The 17627-nt window shown below is 49.3% G+C and overlaps 1 protein-coding gene across 2 annotated transcripts in view; it reads right to left on the bottom strand.

The window, feature by feature from the left end:
- Positions 1 to 17627, bottom strand: part of TGFBRAP1 (transforming growth factor beta receptor associated protein 1) — an 80900-nt gene that overhangs the window by 13291 nt on the left and 49982 nt on the right. The window contains exons 7-12 of one of the 2 annotated variants that reach the window (XM_028103951.2): positions 16391 to 16448; positions 14420 to 14563; positions 12161 to 12304; positions 11463 to 11622; positions 8090 to 8523; positions 2735 to 5344 (exon numbers count right to left, since the gene is read on the bottom strand). In XM_028103951.2, coding sequence (XP_027959752.1) covers positions 5168 to 5344; positions 8090 to 8523; positions 11463 to 11622; positions 12161 to 12304; positions 14420 to 14563; positions 16391 to 16448 — 1117 coding nt within the window. In that variant the 3' untranslated portion in view covers positions 2735 to 5167. Of the gene's footprint in view, positions 1 to 2734; positions 5345 to 8089; positions 8524 to 11462; positions 11623 to 12160; positions 12305 to 14419; positions 14564 to 16390; positions 16449 to 17627 lie in introns of those variants that run through there. The other variant, XM_028103952.2, reaches the window with a different exon arrangement.

The following is a 17627-nucleotide window of genomic DNA, read 5'->3' on the forward strand; positions in this document are numbered from 1 at the left end:
CATTATGCTGAGTGCAATAAACCAGTCACAAAACGACAAATACTGTGACTTATAGGAGGTCCCTAGTAATCCAGTTCATAGAGCCAGAAAGTAGAATGGGGGTTCTGAGGGGCTGGGCGAAAGAGGGTGGGGAGGGTAGTGTTTAATGGGCACAGAGTTGCAGTTTGGGAAGAGGAAAGAGTTCTGGAGATAGTGGTGAGGGAACTATGAAGGTACTTAGTGCCACTGAACTTACAATGGAAAATAATCAGTTAAAATGGCCAATTTTACGTTAGTATATTTTATAATTAAAAAAACCATGAAAATGGCAAGCAGACTAACACACAGAAAATATATTTACATAAAGTACTATGGTAACGTTTTTTTGACAGAAAATTGAGTCTGACTATCCCTCATATAAAAAAAGGGAACACAGTCTCGTAAATTAAGTGAAAGCACAAAAAATTCAAATGCCTTTAGACATGTACAACAACTGGAGAAATGATAATTCTAAAGAAAGCAAAAGTTTAGCGTTATGGTTTATTCGTAAGCTGAAGTCAACAGTTGACGGTCCATTGGCAATGTATTGAAAAACACTTTAGAATGGCTGTGGGGGTTGATACGGTGCTGACAGCAGAGGTGGGAGGGGGTGGGGGCAGCCCCACTATGCTAATTTTATGGTGCACACTACGTGCTCAGGTAAATCACTGCCATGTGTGGATAAAAGAGGTAGAGGCTAGAATGAGTCAGTCAGATGGGTACTAGTGGTGCCATGTGCTGTGTATCAACAAAGCCACAAACCTAATGAGATGAGGCCGGGTCTCTGCCTCCCCAGCTCAGCTGGGGACACTAACGAAAAACTGGTCAAGTGAGACAAATGGAAAACATTCGCTAGAGGAAGATGACCCTAACAGTGAAGGGCTGTGGGAGAGAGCTTGGACACAGCCTGAGACCCACGATCCTCTAGGGCAGCATTTGGTCTCAAAGGCTGGACCACACCCACTCCACTCCTCTGCGCTGATTTCCTGAAGGGTCCTCAGATACCTTGCAGCTCCAGCTCCAGCCTACAGAGGACACCACCCAAGGTCTAGGGGATGTGACTGGCCCAGGCCCCCCACTGAGTGTGTCAGCCTGACGAGACCTAGGCTCCCCACATCTAGTGGGGACACATTCCTTCTCTCTCCTGGCCTGTTGAGTCGCATGTGGCACTTCCAAGCCCCTGTTTAACTAATTTACAGCTCTGGACTGCAGGCTGAATTATAGCTATTTGTTTCCCTTTCCTGGCTGCCAGCTAAAGAAAGCAGGCTTCATTAATTCCAGTGCTTATCACTGAACAAGGTATTAACAAGCTTTTAGATGGCGCTCCAGCCATTTAGCGTTCTTGAGGTGAAAGGGCCCCTGGTCCATATGGTCTAGATTCTTGTACATTTTCATTTCAGACGCTCAGGCTGACAGATCTGCTAGGAGCAAATGGGGTGTTAGTCGGTATCTAATTAATCTAACACGAGTCATAGCCCATTTCACGGAGTCAGGCCCCAGTCTTTGCTTCTACCAACAGTCACATTCAGGACATCAATTTATACTCTTTTTCTCTCTCAGCGACTTGGCCTTGTAATATTCTGGTAGGCAGTATGACTCTATCACTTTTCCCTTTCTAGTCAGGTTTATAAGCCTAAGCACCCATTCATTCATTCAGAGAGAGCATGGGAGCAGGGTGGGGAGGGGCGGAGGGAGAGGGACAGAGAGACTCCCAAGCAGGCTCCCCATCCAGGGTGGAGCCCAACGTGGAGCTATAGGTCTCACGACCTTGAGATCATGACCTGGGCCGAAATGGAGTCGGATGCTTAATCGACTGAGCATCCCCCTTTTAATCTCTAATATGCTAACGAGCCACAGGAATATAATAGAATAAGAAAAGGATATTAAACTCGTTGCTTCGTGACTTTCTGAAAACAGCAACACTGCTGTGTGAATAATGCAGTCCACCCTGGGATGGTTGCTAGTTTTAGGGGCTGGCGAAGCACCAGGAGGGGAACTCAGCCGGTGGGGACTAGAGCTCTCGGTCTTGTCCTCCCAAGAAAACCACCCCACCAACCTGTGCCTCAGTTCCTGCAACTTGAGATATGGATGCCGCCGCCTGACTCCTCACCTCTACTATCACCCACATGCATTTGGAATCCACCAGCCTGACTGGCATGGAGAATAGGGTGAGAGCTGTCAGGGGCTCTCCTCAGGGCTGGCACAGCGCCCAGAATGAAAAAAGGAACACGGGCACATGCTGTGAAATTCATTCAACAGCGTTTCTCAAAGACCTCCTATGAACAAGATTCTAAGGGATGAAGTAAAATTTAAAAGGTGAAACAAAGTTCTAGTCCTTGACTATGTTCAGAGTTAGAAATCCAAGGGCCACAGTCCTACTTAAAGGGCATTTGGCTACAAGGCGAGGTATGCAAGAAGTGACCAGACATCTCCTCTGCTAAAGTCCTTAGGGTACGGCTGATGTGAAGGTAACAGATGTCAAGGAGCACTTTGAGAATATGCAGGAGATACATTCAGAAGTGGAGCGTTTAAAATTCAGTAAAGTAAGAACAAAGAATTTAAGGGGTGGCCAATGCACATTGGCTGCAGGTGCTGGGAGGAGCCATGAGGTCCGGGTGAGTAAGTTCCAGAACTCTTACGACTAGGTACTGTGCAGGTGGGAGCCGTCACCTCGCCAAGATGAGTGTTATATATAAGAAAAATTACAGAAAGAACAAAGAATTAAAAGAATTTTAATAAAATCAACAAGTTTACATTTGTACATCTTGTGTATCTGGAACCTGACCAGGGGTGAAGGATAAAGTTGCAAGGACAAAGGTTTCCACAGGGGAGCAAGCAAAAAGCAAGGGCTACCCTCGTTGTGTGACGGGCATCGGTTTGGTGGTGTGACCCCACAGCCACCCGAGCCGCTCTGGGCTCCAGACCTCAGCAAGCACATTTAGCAAGCTCGTGGGCATGAGCTCTTCAGCTCTGAACTCAGGCCCAGTGCTGCACACCCTCCAGGACGCTGCCACGTTAATACCTGACAGGAAACAGCAGAGAAAGAGTTCCTAAAATCCAACAGTATCGCCCAGAGAATATTAACGCCAACTGGGCTCAGTTCATGCTGTTTTAACTAGAATGATTACACAGAACTTAATGAGGGGAGGAAAGGGCTGAGCAATGTTCTAATTGTTCTAGTCAACGCCATAGTCACAAAACAGCAGGCCTTTAGAAAGAACCATGTATTTATTTTAAAAATCTGACTTGCGAAAAGGGCCCATGGGAGTCAGAGAAAGAGGAGAGCAAGGTACGGTTCTGAACACAGAAGACGACTCGACTTTAATCCCCGTCATTCTAAAGGATGACAAACGTTTCAAAAAACTGACCAATGTTCAGAGAGAGCGGAGACTAGTGTCCCCAAGTTAGGAATGAGCAATCACAAGGCGCTCTCCAGACCACAAAATGTGGCCGGGGAAACAGTGCTTTCAGCAGTGTGGTCCTGCACGCGCTAGGGACTTGTTCTCTGAGGGGGAAACGCAAGCTCGCGAGTCGTGATGGTACCATGCACGGTAAGAGGACCATTCTGCACCAGTCATCCACAGGGTCAACTCATGACCGGGCTTCGACTTTGTCCCCACTGACATAGTATGTGGCTGAGTTACAAGGAGCATTTCTTCATCACTGATTCTTTAGATGGAGACACGGCTAGGGAGGAATGCAGGGGTGCCTTTGCTTTCTTGGGCCACTTAGAATCACAGGAGGAAGAAGAAGACTGGCCATTATCAGTACAGGAGAGCACTGTTTCGGGAACGGACCATGAGATCTTCAGCCCCCACCCTGTAAGGCTTGGGCTGACAGAGAGGCGGTATTCCAGGGTCCTCTCCTGCGACACATACAAGCTGATGCTTGCTTTCCCAGCGTGACGGCAGGGGGTACAGTTCCTAATAGAATCATTAATCCCAGCGAGGAAATTCAAAAGAGGGCAGTGAAGTAAGGACGGCTTCGGCTTCTCCGCGATGTTTGGCAGAAACATAGTGAATCCCCAGTCTGTGGTGAACAAGAGGGACTCCTCCTGTGTGTTCAGGAAACCTCAGAGCAGGCGTGTAAAGTGCTGGGAGGTAAGGCAGCCTGACTGGACTTCCTCATCGGGGTGTGCAGAAGCGCCCGGCAGGCAAGATGGCGCCTCGTCACAGGCCAGGGCAGCTGTCACCCGCTGCCAGAACCCTGACGTGTGTATGGGTGAGGCTAAACCGGCTTCTCGTGAACTTCCGCGTGGCTTGTGCTCATAACGTCTCCCTTTTCATTTCCCGAGGGGTCAGCAGGAGGTACATTTTAACAGGGAAAAAAAAAAATGTCCCTAACGGATGACAGATGAATTTCTAAAGCAGAGAAAAACGGCAGAGATGACAGAACTTCAAATAATCATTTTTAGTCAGTCGTGTCAATCGTGGAGTTTCAAATCAGCAGGTGGTGGGATGGGATGGGACGGGCCCGACCGGCGACACCGGGGCCCTCAGGTGCCGCAGGCCTGCTGTCTGCCGTCTTGCACGTGGAGCCAGCAGCTTCTCACCTGGGGCTTTAAGCACTTTCCAGTGGGTCCTCGACTTCCCCGAGAGGGGGCGCTCGGGGACACAAGGCAGAAGCCGTCAGGGGTTGCGAGCCAGGTGGGAAGTAGGCAAGAACAGAAGGAGCCCCCCGCCTCAAGGTCAGCCGTTACTAAGGGCAAAGGCAGAGCCCACGAGGTAACGCCGGAAGCAGCCCCCCAACCCCCAAGGCCGAGCCCCTCACCCTGGCCAGCGAGAGTTCCGACTCTGCCGCCCTGAAGCAAATGTTTCCAGTGCAAATGCGTGCCTGAAGACCGGGGGGCGCCGGGGTGGGGGGGTCCAGCTTGTCTGGACGGCACGGGGAAGGCTCATTTTTCTCTCAAAGTAGACATCTGTTTGGGATTACTGTGTCCCGGGACGGGCGAACCCTGACGTGCGTCTGTTTCCGGGATTTTCGGCGTACATTCAGGGTGGAGTGGCGAGCAGTTTCACATTGACTGAAGTCTCCCCAGCGCCCAGATGTCACCCCTTGGCCGACACTAGTGCAGTGGCTTTCTGCCCTCTGCACCCAGCAGGCTTGGTAAAGAACTCAGGGTCCCCGTCGCGCCCTCGCCTGGGCCTCTTCAAGTCCGCGCGCCGGGGCCGGGGGAGCTGGGGTTCGTGTGTCTGCTGGCGGCACAATGGGTGTGGACGAGCCCACCATTTGGATATCTAACAAACACAGGCTCACAAAAGGGATTTTGGCACATCTGGCAGAGCTTTTTGTCCGAGAGCTGAACTGAGCTTCCTTTCAACTTCATCTGCAAAAAAGAAAGAAAAAAAAGAAAGAAAGAAAGAAAGAAAGAAAGAAACACTGAGGACCCTGTCACCTAGAGTTATACCGGAGCGGACATGCGTTACCCCATGGATTATTATTACTCATGGCGGAATGCTTTCACGTCGACCTCTCAAAACAGAATATTAGAGGCAAAAATAAACAAAAACATCCTGAGCAACTGGAGAAGGAAAAAATAATAGTAATAAGAAAACTGTTTTCAAATGCTACAAAACTGCTTGCTTATTTCACAAAAAGTGAAAGCTGCTTGCTTGGCCAAGGCATTTCTACCCAGACCCTCTCCCAAACGTTCTCTGAGCTCTGCGTTTGAGCAAGGCCTGTCGGAAAGTGACGTCATGTCAGAGCGGAGTAAGGCCCTTTCGATGATCCAATTCCCAGGTCCTCTCATTCACATACAAGAAAGGTAAGGCACAAATAAGGGACTCCATCAAAGCCATATGGTTGATTAGTGGCACCGTCCTGCCTGGTGCTGGGAAACATAATTTCATTTGTTTAAACGTTACTAACAAAACCGGCTGTACCCCCCTTAGACCCTATCTGATAAACAGGACTACAATTCTGCAAGTTAAGAAGCCTTTTTGCACAGTTCACTTGTCAGCCCAGGTAAGCCGGCCTACCGGCAGTATCAACCAGCAACTTAGTGAAGTCACCCTATACTCCTCAGTTTTCCTCAGTCCTTCAACAAACATTTCTTCAACACCTTTGAGACGCCGGGCTTGGCTCTAGGGATACCAAGATAAACAGATGAAGTTCCCTACCCTCAAAGAACCCAGAGTTGAAGAGTGATGGGAGATGATGATGGATGCGTGCACGGAAATGTGTGGGTGGGCAAAGGAGGGGGCTCGCCTGCTTGAAGGGATATGAAGGTTTTCCCAAAGGAAACAATACTAAGGCTGCATTTTGAGTAGGCAGTCACCAGGCCCAAAAGGAAAGGTTAATACGTCAGAGGGAACCACGGGTACAAAGGCTGTATGTGTGAAACAACATGTCACATCAGGGAGGTTCCACATGTCCCGGGAAGCAAGGAGAGAGGGAGAGGGCCAGGCCGAAGGAGGAGAGACGGGACCTTCCAGGCCTCAACTCCTCCCCTGGAGAGTCATGAAGGCTTCCACGTGGGAGGACCACGTCAGGTTCCCACTCTGGAAAGATCCCTGGACTGGCTGCATGGAGTGTGGGCCTCACAGAAAGAAGTCTCCAGAAGGGGATATACACTGGGGACTATCATGGACTGGATGTTTATATCCCCCCCCCAAATTCCTATGTTGAAGCTCTGATTTTCAGTGGGATGGTATTTGGGGCCTTTGGGAGGTGACTGAGGTTGGATGGGGCCAAGAGGGTGGAGCTCCCGGGACGGGACTGGGGCCATTACAAGGAGAGGAAGAGAGGAGGCTAGGATGTGGAGAAAAGGAACCCTGGTGCACTCCTGGTGGGATGCAAACTGGTGCAGCCACTGTGTAGAACAGCATGGAGGTTCCTCAACAAAGCAACAACAGAGTTACCACATGACCAGGCAATTCCACTCCTGGGTATTTATCTGAAGGAAATGAAAACACTAACTCAAAACACTAACCCCCACGTTCACTGCAGCATGATCCACAACAGCCAAGACATAAAAACAGCTTAGGTGTCCCTTGTTGGATAAAGAAAATGCAGTGTATTTATACGATGGAATGCTATTCAGCCATAAAAAGGAGAAAAATCTTGCCATCTGTGACAACATGGACGGACCTAGAAGGTTATTATGCAAAGTGAAATAAGTGAGACAGAGAAAGACAAATACTGTGTGATCTCACTAATATGTAGAATCTAAAAAAAAAAAAAAGCCCAACTCATAGAAACAGAAGAGACTGGTGGCTGCCAGAGGCAGGGGGCACAGGGATGGGCAAAATGGGTACAGGGGGTCGGAAGGTACCACCTTTCGATTATAGAACAAGTTAAGTCCTGGGGATGTGCCGTAGAGCACGGTGTCTACAGTTAATACCACTGTATTTTATATCTGAAAGTAGCTAAGAGCGTAGATCTTGAAGTTCTCATCACAGGAAAAAGACCTGTTAACTATGTACGGTGACAGAGGTAAACCAGACATACTGTGACGATCATGTCACCACACACACAAATACCAAATCATCGTGCTGTACACCTGGGACTGATATAAAAAAAAAAGGAGAAGAGGAAGAGAGACCAGTGCCTGACCCCTCTCTGCCACATGAGGACACCAGCGCTGGTGAAAGGCGGCCACGCCGTCTGTGGCACTGGTTCTCGCAGCCCCGGCTCAGTAGCCGGGGACCAAGAGTGTGGGGTTCTGAGCTGGCCTGGAATCCACGTCTGGGCTCTTCATGTGCTGTGTGACTTCCCCAGGCCTCAGTGTCCCCTTCTGTGACACGGGGTAGACACTGCAGGAGACAGCTGAGGTGACGAGCTGACCCGGTGCTGCCCGGCGTAGCACGCTGCCTGGACCGTCACCCACGCTCAGGCCATGCTGGCCTCTCCAGAGCATCGCTAACAGTGGAGAAGAACAGCACCCGCCAGCCCCGCTCGCGCCTCTGCTGCCATGTACCTCGGTTTCTAGGTGAGCGGAATCGGATATTTGAGGTGTTGAAGGTGCAGAGGAAAAAAAAACTGACAAGGAATAATTTTCCCCGGTAACTACCTGAAATAAAACGGCCCCAGGGGCGGGGAGGGGGGGGTTCAAGAAGGGCCCGGCTCTCACCTTGTCGTACTTGTAGATCAGGTTTTCGGACCTGGCCAGGCCCAGAGCCACCTGAGCGGTCCTGCGGGCGTGCACGCTGTTCCTGACGGCCCCGGCCAGGAACGGGTGCAGCAGCTGCACCGACCAGGTGCCCGGCAGCAGCGGCAGGACGCGGGCGGCGTCGAAGTCGGCCGCGCGGTGGTTCAGGAGGTCCGTGGCGGCCACGGCCAGCTCAGGCGCAGCGGGGCCAGGCTGGAGGTACATGGCCAGCAGCGTGTGGAAGAGCCGCTGCCGGTACGGCGGGTCCCTGCCCTCCGAGCGCCACAGGCAGTAGTCCTCGGCCGCCGCGAAATCCCGCAGCTCGTGCACCAGGATGCGCAGGGCCTCCTCGTGCTCCTCCAGCTTTCCGTGCAGGATGGCGCTCTCCATGGGGAGCCCGGCGCCCCGGATTCTATCTGTGCGGCAGTGCGGCAGCAGCCGGCGGTTAGAGCCAGCCCCAGCTTGCCCCCCACCTCCCCTGTGCTCTCCACTTAAGAAAGGGCAAAGCGCAGCCAGCTACCTCGAAGGTTCACACAAGGCTTGCTTGTGCCCCCGTGCTGCAGAGCTGGGCCTTCCCAAAGGGGAAGCCAGTCCCTACTTTTAGGTAGAACCTAACTGCAGAATACACATTTTTAATAATGCTTAGCGACTGAATAAAACAAATGACCTGTCATCTCAGCCGGCATGGTGAAACATGAGTATCACGGCTGCAGGCTTCCAATTAATCCAGCATTGTTCCTATTTTCCCAGTACGGGACCTTTCAACTACAGCAGAAAGACACTTTATTGATTTAAATTCAGACACTAACCCTCCCTGGCAAAAAAGTGCATTGAACCCCTTTATTCCAATTTAAATTATATTTCATGTGAAGGAGTGTGGGTTCGTATTGTTAAAAATCCTGATCTACATTACTCTAAAGCTCTTCTTTTATTTCTCCAGCAATTTAAGTTTTTCGGCTATAAGGAAAATGACACCACCACAGAAAGATCTGACCAAGGCCCTGTCCTTAGAGGGCTGTGTCTCACTGGTAGAGGCCCTTTGCTTTTCACTCCCTCTGGAACATAGGAAGATAACGTGAGGTCTTTTCCTACCGTGAAAGATATTCAGAGGACAAGTCCTATTTCAGGGGCCAACATTAATCCTCAGATTACAGGCTTTCTGCCTTTGGAGCCTGACCACACTCAGGCCTGCAGCGAAGGGCCGGTTCCATCACATATGTCAGCCAGGGCACTAAACACAGAAGCTGCGGCATGCATGTTTGTCATCCTCATGAGGAGCGGTCACCAAGTAATTACTAAGTGGCCACCAGGTTTAAGGCATGGGCGAGGTGCAAAGATGGTAAAGGGAAGGTCATTGCAGTGACCTACACTTTTCACATCGCTCATTCCATTTATAGGAGATTCTCAGCCACCCCGAGGGGACAGGCTGCACAAGAACTGTTATCAAAATGTGCCCGGCTGACCACCGCCAAGTCACCTAATGAGGGGAAAGAGCTAGTCCCTGAGTTTCCAGTGTTCTCCCACAGTGCCTTGGCAGACACCCCACTGCCTGCAAGCTCCCCAGTCTGACCTGCAAGCCCAGACTTATCCTTTGTGACCGCTCAGACAGCACCTTCTCCCTGCTCCCTCCCCTCCATCCCACATGGAACTCCCATCAGCCCCTATCCACATTCTTGGTAAACTGAGGACAAGAACCAAGTCACATCCACCTGTATATCCTTGCTGCAGTGTCTGATACTCTATATATGCTCAACGACATAAGCTGAGCAAGAACCTGATCAACAAACCCATGATTAGCATGTGATCCGTATGAAGGGATTTATAAAGCGTAAAGTATGGTGTAAGTCGGGGGTGACAGTGAAAACATTTTAACAGCCACCACTAAGCACGGACGTCGGCTGGGAGTGACCAGGGGGCTGCCGAGCATCACAGCTGGATGTTAGCCCTGGTGCGAACATGGGCCAGAAAATAATAATAAAAATAATTTTTAAAAATAGGACTTATTTCACAAGGTCGTCGTGGAAAGCGTCATAATGCACGCTAAGCATGCTGACCTGGGCCTGGCATATGCAGCCAGTGCTCATTATTCAGATTCTACATTCATGAATTTGCCTGCTTGCCCAAATTCCTGTGTCACCCCCAAATCAGCAGTTACGGTGCTTTTATGATTATTTGCGGACATGGGCAGGGTTGCACAAAATTTGAGCCACCTGCCACGCACGTTTCCAGCTGAGGCCCCGTAAGGCAATCCATGCGCAGCCCTCATTCTGTAAACAGTCCTCTCCGTGGTTTACTTAGTGCCACAGTTTTTGCATTTTTGTGCTTTTTTGTTGGTGACATTGCCATTTAAAATGGACCCCAAACACAGTGCTGAGGTGCGGCCTACTGTTTCCAAGCACAGGCGGGCTGTGCTGTGATGTGCCTTACGGAGAAAACTTTGTGTGTGTCAGCTGAGCTTCGTTCAGGCCTGAGCTAGATAGAGTTCTGCTGGCTCTGAGTTCAATATTAACCAATCAACAATAATACCTAATAAGTGTCTTTAAAAAGAAGCACTCATAAAACAAGGTTATGTACTGATCGGTTGATGAAAATGTTGTGATCAGCGGTTTGCAGGAACCTGACCCTCTATTTCCCTGGGAGCAATGTTCAGGATTCAGTAATTCAGTGTTCGTGGAGACTTCATAGAACATAACTATGGTGAATAATGAGAACTGACTATAGTTAATGGTCAAAAAACAGTGTCAATGCCGTTAAAGAGATATACATTATTAATCCCAGTAGGAACAAATCTGAAAACTCTATGGTGTCAAACACACCAAGAAACTAGCTAATTCTACCAGGTGGGAGCACGGTGCTGCTTTGTGGTGCTTTACACAACAGAAAAACCATGGACTCTGCACTCCAAGGAAATGAAAACCAGGCTCCCGTCCAAGATACCTGCCCACTTTCCTATGGCTCAGGGCTCAGGGCTCCAAGACAGCCCTGAACTGGGGACAGTGCTCCTAGCACAGCCTTGCCCAAACACTGGTGCCATCAGAAGGAACTGGGATTCAAGCACACTGAAGCTGAATAAGGCAGTTTAAATGAAGGCATGCTCAACAGACACACAGACTTCCAAACCCCCTGGGCAGCTGTGTCATCGGCTAAAGGCCCTGTGTCCATTTCTAGAGGGTAGAGGCCTAAGAAGCTTCGCCCCACCCTCCAGGCAGGCTGATTTTGTGCCAAAAGAGGCTCAAGGAATCTCCCCCTGACCCTGTGGACTCAAGACAAGGAGCTCCACCAGAGCCTTCATCTGCTCCTCCCCGTCCCTGCTGGGAGAAGCAGGTCAAGGAGAGACTGGTGAGCTGCTCCTCACCTATCAGCAGGTGGACGCGGTACAAATCAGACTTCTGGAGCAGGTGCTGGAGCTTTAGCTGTATCTCTGAGGCTTCCTCAGCCTTGCTGCTTGCGCCGGACTTCTGCTGCAGCACCTCGTCCAGGTAGAGGAGGGCCAGCTGTGTGTGGTACTCTTCCTTCTGCAGGAGACAGGAATCCAAGCAGACAGCGTTTGCAGGCAGGAAGCTGGGCTCCCCCAGCCTGCGGGTGCTCCCGAGACTGGGGCTGCACCACCACCGAGGCAAGCCAGGGCAGGGTCTTGGGGGCAGTTAACAGAACACGGTCACTGGATCGAAAACATCTCAGAAACCGCAACACAGAGAAGGTAGACTTCAAATCCGTGAGAAAAAATATAAAAAGGTCACTTCTCCTTTGAGAAGTGAGGGCCCCAAGATTTAGGTATTTTCCAAAAAGGTGCAGTTCTCTCATTTCCCTTAAGGATAATTAATCTGCGATCTCCTTCAGAAACCTCCAGGGCCCTAGACCATCCACAAGTACAGGCTGAGCATCCAGGAGGCAGGGCATTTAAAACACTACATTAGAACATTTAAAACATCTCCCTTTAAAACATTACATTAGAACCAACTGCCAACAAGCTTTCTAGTCCAATTCTATCTCCAAAATCATGGCTGTCATGTGGCAGCCCTCACACGTTAGTCTAAGTTCTGAAGAGCTCACCTGCAGGCTCCTGTCTATGACTAGATGTTCCAGGTACTTGACAAGGGCTTTAGGGTATTTCTTAAGGTAAGTGATTACACTGTCTGGACTGAAATTGTTCTGCTGTTCATCCAAAGGTCTCTTGGTGAAAACTTGAACTCCAACCTGAAAGAAGAATAGCAATGTAACTATTACTTTTTTCAAAGACACCATCTTATCTTTATTCTGAGCACTGCCCATTTATGTTTGGGGAAAATCATTGTCGAAAACATGGGGACACGGTGGGGGGCCTGGGTGGCTCAGTCGGTTAGGCATCCGGCTCTTGATTTTGGCTCAGGTCATGACCTCAGAGTCGTGAGATCAAGCCCTGTGTCCAGCTCCGTGCTCAGCGGGGAGTCTGCTTGAGATTCTCTCCCTCTGCCCCTACCCCACCTCTAAAATAATCTAAAAAAACAAAAAACCAAGAAACAAAAACATGGGGATACAGAAAAAAGGTGCAGGGTGGGACACTGACAAAGACCAGAGCATGACACAAAGACAGGAAAGGTGACCTAAACTCTGAAACCTCCTCATCCACCTAGCCGGAATTTCTTCTCGAAGGGTCAGAAATGAAAGAAAGAAACATTTATTGGTAGCAGGTTTTGACTACCCAAGAAGCTACACCCTTTGTACTACAAAGATCATCCGAGAACAAGGATGGTCACTTGCTGAACAGTAAGTGACAGAATATGTACAGTCCTGAACATCCAGGAAACTCCACTTTCAGCACGCTGACATGACATCCACTATGTGGCTCATCTGTGCAGATCCAAGGCCGGTCCCGGGGCAAGTTTCCAGACTGCCTTCCTATGCCTGTCGAATGGACAGTTTTTATGGTAAGCCTGTAATCCACAGGCTTACCATAACGCTGTGGTAATTCCATCTTCCAAGGAAATGCTAATGGGTCAAGTAGGTAAGTAAATGTATGTCGTCGCTGCCCTGGGCAGGCATGCTCACTGCACAGTGAGGCGTGCTCACGGACGTGTGCTCACTCTAACACACACACACACACATGCTCACTGCACAGTGAGGCGTGCTCACGGACGTGTGCTCACTCTAACACACACACACACACACACACACACACACACACACACACACCGTACAGCAATCCTGAGTGTGAATTCTGAATTCTGTAAGCTGGGATCTGTGCTGTACCAACTATATGACCTTGGGGAAATTTCTAAAGCTGGGCTTTGGTTTCCTTGCCTATAATTTCTACCTCATGATGCTGTTGTGATATTTATTTCAACATACGTTGAGTGCCTGGCACATTATCAGGAGCACACAGGTCTGGGAATGATTCGCTGATACCATCTATCAGCACTGGGAAGAGCCCAAGGCTTTTAACAGCTTTGGGTCTGTATGTCATATGAGCGTGTGCACAGAGGCAAAGTAAAGATGGAGTAAAAAGTACATGAAGCACATGGGCTCGGACCTTCCGGGTCAGAGAGCACCGTGGAGAACATATGCTAGCGGCGATCTTAGAACGGTAGACGCGACACAGAGAAAACTCTACATTTATAATGAAGGTCCTGCATCATAAAGCTAAGTCTGTCTCTCCAAGGGGAGCCAAGGAAATATGTATGTTTTCAATGGTGAGAACTGAAATGCTATTATTATCTCTTTTCCCATCATCCTGGGGCTTCACTGAGGAGTCCTGAGCTTGCTGCTCCCCACCCACCCCCCACAGCCAGCAGCCACTGGGCACTTCCTCAGGGCACTTCCTCCCTGCTGTCCCTTCTGAGCCCCTAGGGCGGCAAGTCCCACACTGGGCTCCCTCCTTCCTCCAGACCCACAACTTCCACGCCAGGGGGTGCGGCACAGACATAGGACAAGGGTGGGCCTGGTGTGGCCCAGGCAGGGCCCCACACCCCGCAAGGCGACAGTCCACCAAAAACGGAAGTGCCACACTTGGTCAGGTGTGGGGATTCACACAGACACGCACATGTTTTTCAGAAGACACTAAGAATGTGACCTGGCTATGCTTTCTGGCTTTGCTATAAACGTGGCCTGCCCCAGACACATACGCAGAACAGTACATCTCAGAAGGACAGATGCAGAACTTTCCTAAGAGCTGGCACTCCCGTGGAGCAAGGAGAGGTATTATTAGAAGGGAGAAACTGCAGGCAGGGTGCGGCTGTAGCCTGGCGGCTTGTTTCTCACCAGAAATCAAGCTTTCTGTTTTTGCCAGCTGCCAACCACCCCCCCCCCAAAAAAGGGCACTTATGATGCACAAACCTCCTCGCTTTTCTGCAGGACCCAATCAGCATACTTCCACACAAGTTCCTGGTCTAAGCTGTAGGTAAGGAAGTCGACGACATACTCATACAGGTCTGAGCGAGTGGAGTCGTGAATGTCCCCATTCACAATGTTCACCCAGAGCTGGAGAGGAGGAAAGAAGAAAAAGAAACGGAAGGTTACATACCTTCTAGAATTAGCTAAGGAGGTGCATACATTTACTTATTTGGCCTTTTGATACTTGAAAGTAGTAGGACAAATTTTGAATGCTGAAGTCAATTTTAAGGTTTTCAGAGAAATAAAGCCATGTAGTGGATGTGGCCCAGGAAATCAAGGAGATAAAGCCGTGGATTCTTTTTCTTTCCTTTCTAATGACAGCGCAGTAATACAAGTAGGAAACACAATATACAGGAAGAGGCAGATGTATTAAAAATGTTTCTTCGTGAAATAAACGATCACTGACAGCATCTTGACACAGAACAAGAAACTTACCTGCCTCGACCCGTGGGGCTGTCTCCACCTTCCCCGCCACGGGAATCCTTGACTTTGAAGTCCCTTGTGGACTGTGATAGTCAGACACTGTGCCTTCAAAAATACTGGTCATTCTGTCCCCTAGTGTTCTGTCTGGTGCACGGGGGCTCATGAGAGCTGCTAACAGTTAACAGTCCCTTGCTATTTCATCCAGAAACTTCCCTGCTCTGTAAATCAAAGCTTCCTTTCAGAAACCCAGAATGAGGCCGCATCACATGGGGGCAGGGGAGACGGAGGCTGCCCCACAGCCCATACCGCATCCCCCACACCTCACCCGCCTGTCCACCGCACTGCACTTTAGGACCACGCCACCCAAGAGAAGCCCAAGAAACAGGGCTGGCAGTGTCAACTCTGTGATTCTGGTATTGGCATGGGAACCTTTCTTATGGTATCAGTTTCTTTAACACTGAATTCCTCAAACCAAACAAGCTAATCACACACGGAAAGGTGTCATTTTTTTTTACAGTAGAATTTTGCTGTATATAAAGATTTCTTTCATACCACTTCGATTTTGCAAATCCCTCCTCTCTCTCTAGCTCTGCTGATGTTGCTGATGTTACTATTGCACTTACATTAAGCCGTAAGTCATAGAGTTGTGCGTTTTACAGTACAAAAATGTTGCCCTTGACATCCAAATCTACTCTAAGCCACTGCGGTGCATGTTGATGGAAACCCATTTTTTTTAAGCTCATCTGCAATCACATTACCGTAGAGTGACTGCATGCGTGGCTTTGCCGAAGTCATGAGGCTGACTTTAGCTCGATGACCACTGCTAATGTTCTCGGCCACTCACAGAACAAAACAAAAAGGCCACTGAGGAAATTGTAACATGGATACCAGTGGATAACCAGTGACAGAAGGGGCGAATGTCTCCTCATGAGATGCGAGAGGCGAGACGAGAGATGGGTGGCATTTTATCTCCAGCGCAGTATCTCTGCCAGGACCCCCTGGAACAGTGGTTCGAATCCCCGTTCTACCGCTGAGCAGGGCTGGGACCCTGGGCAAGGGACCGGCCTCGATCAGCTTTCGTTCTGTCTCAGGGGACATGGGGAGAATGATGTACCTTGCTTGCTGGCAACAGTTACTGTCATCAACAGTGGAAGCTACAAGCAAACTGTTATCCATAGGCTTAATTGCCCAGGAAGGCAGTGACGTCATATGCCTTGTGGCTCAGTAAGAAATCAATTAGTTCTATTTCTTAAATTTTCAAAAACTCAATCTTGATAATGTCCTTGAAAGAGATGTAAAGACAAAGAAAAGAAAACCCTTGGCTGACATTTCTCAAGGAATTCACTTTCTAAAACAGTATTATTTTCATTCTGTAAGAAAGGTTGTAGGTCAGGCAAAAGTAGTCTCTATCAACTTTAATTTTTTTCCCCAAGTAATACTGAGTTAAAGGACACTGATTTTTAAGTCATGCTAAAATACTTTTGAACTCACCTGAACGGCAGCAGCGTCTTGGTTATTATAATGATAGAGCAGTCCAAGTGCAAAATACCTGAAAGAAAACAAGGCAGTAAGTACACCCTCTCCCCAACCACCTGCTGTGGGCAGCACCCACCCAGAGACAGCCCCCAGATTACCCTCTGGTCTCCCATATTCAGTTCAACTCAGAGTTCAGCAACAAATTTCCAATGACAAAGAGATCCTCATTTCTGTTTATTTACTTCCGATATTAAAGTGTATGTCCTAGGGACGCCTGGGTGGCTCAGTCAGTTAAGTGTCTGCCTTTGGCTCAGGTCATGATCCCAGGGTCCTGGGACTGAGTCCCACGTCGGGCTTCCTGCTCAGCGGGGAGTCTGCTTCTCCCTGTGCCTCTGCCCCTGCTCGTGCTCTCTCTCTCACTTTCTCTCTCAAATAAATAAATAAAATCTTTTTAAAAAAATAAATAAAATGTATGTCCTATCAATTTCCAAAAAGGATCACATTCAAGTCTAAGATAAGCTGAAAAATAAAATCATAATTACGTTAGAGAAAATCCTATTTGGAATTGCTTTGCAATTTCCTCAAATATTAATATAATTTTGTATCTCTTCAGATGATCACCGTTAACCCATCACAGAGTGTTAGAAGAATATTAGGAAGGTGGGTCACCTGAGCTATTACTGAAAGACGGGGTCAGGAGTCTGAACATGGACAGCAACACAAGCCCACAGTGCCTAGCCAGCACGGAGAACACAAGGTTGGGGAGGGTCCGGGGAGGGTACCCAGGCTTCTAGGCCCTGAGTTTCAATTCAGGTTCTGTTACTTAGGGACTGTATGGTCTTGAGCAAGTGGAATGCCTGCCAGGCCCTTCATCTCCTCACTTGTACATGGGAAGCGTGAGTGATAACACTGACACCGCCCGGGCGGTGAGCTGCTCCAGCCTCCCCGAGTTCCACAGGGGTGTCCTCTCACTGTCCTCCCCCGCCCCAGCTGATGACTGCAGCAAGCTGACCCAGGGGCATGTTGGATTTCTTCCCTCTGAGAGCGAACTCTCAAGGTATCAAACTATTCACTGGCGCCCTCCTCTTTTCCTTAGCCTTTCGGGAAGTGACACTGACTCTCTGGACCCTACCATTCCACGTCCCGACCATGAGGCATTAGCGTATTTTCTGGTCCTAAACAAAGTAACTCCCTTCCATAGCCTATCTGGGAAACTGAGGGAAAGTGCTGGGAAGAGCCAATACCCACATGG

Source organism: Eumetopias jubatus, unplaced genomic scaffold (genome assembly GCF_037043125.1).
Source record: "Eumetopias jubatus isolate StellerSeaLion01/CBP00866 unplaced genomic scaffold, mEumJub1_p1.0 scaffold_9, whole genome shotgun sequence".
NCBI lineage: Eukaryota > Metazoa > Chordata > Mammalia > Carnivora > Otariidae > Eumetopias > Eumetopias jubatus.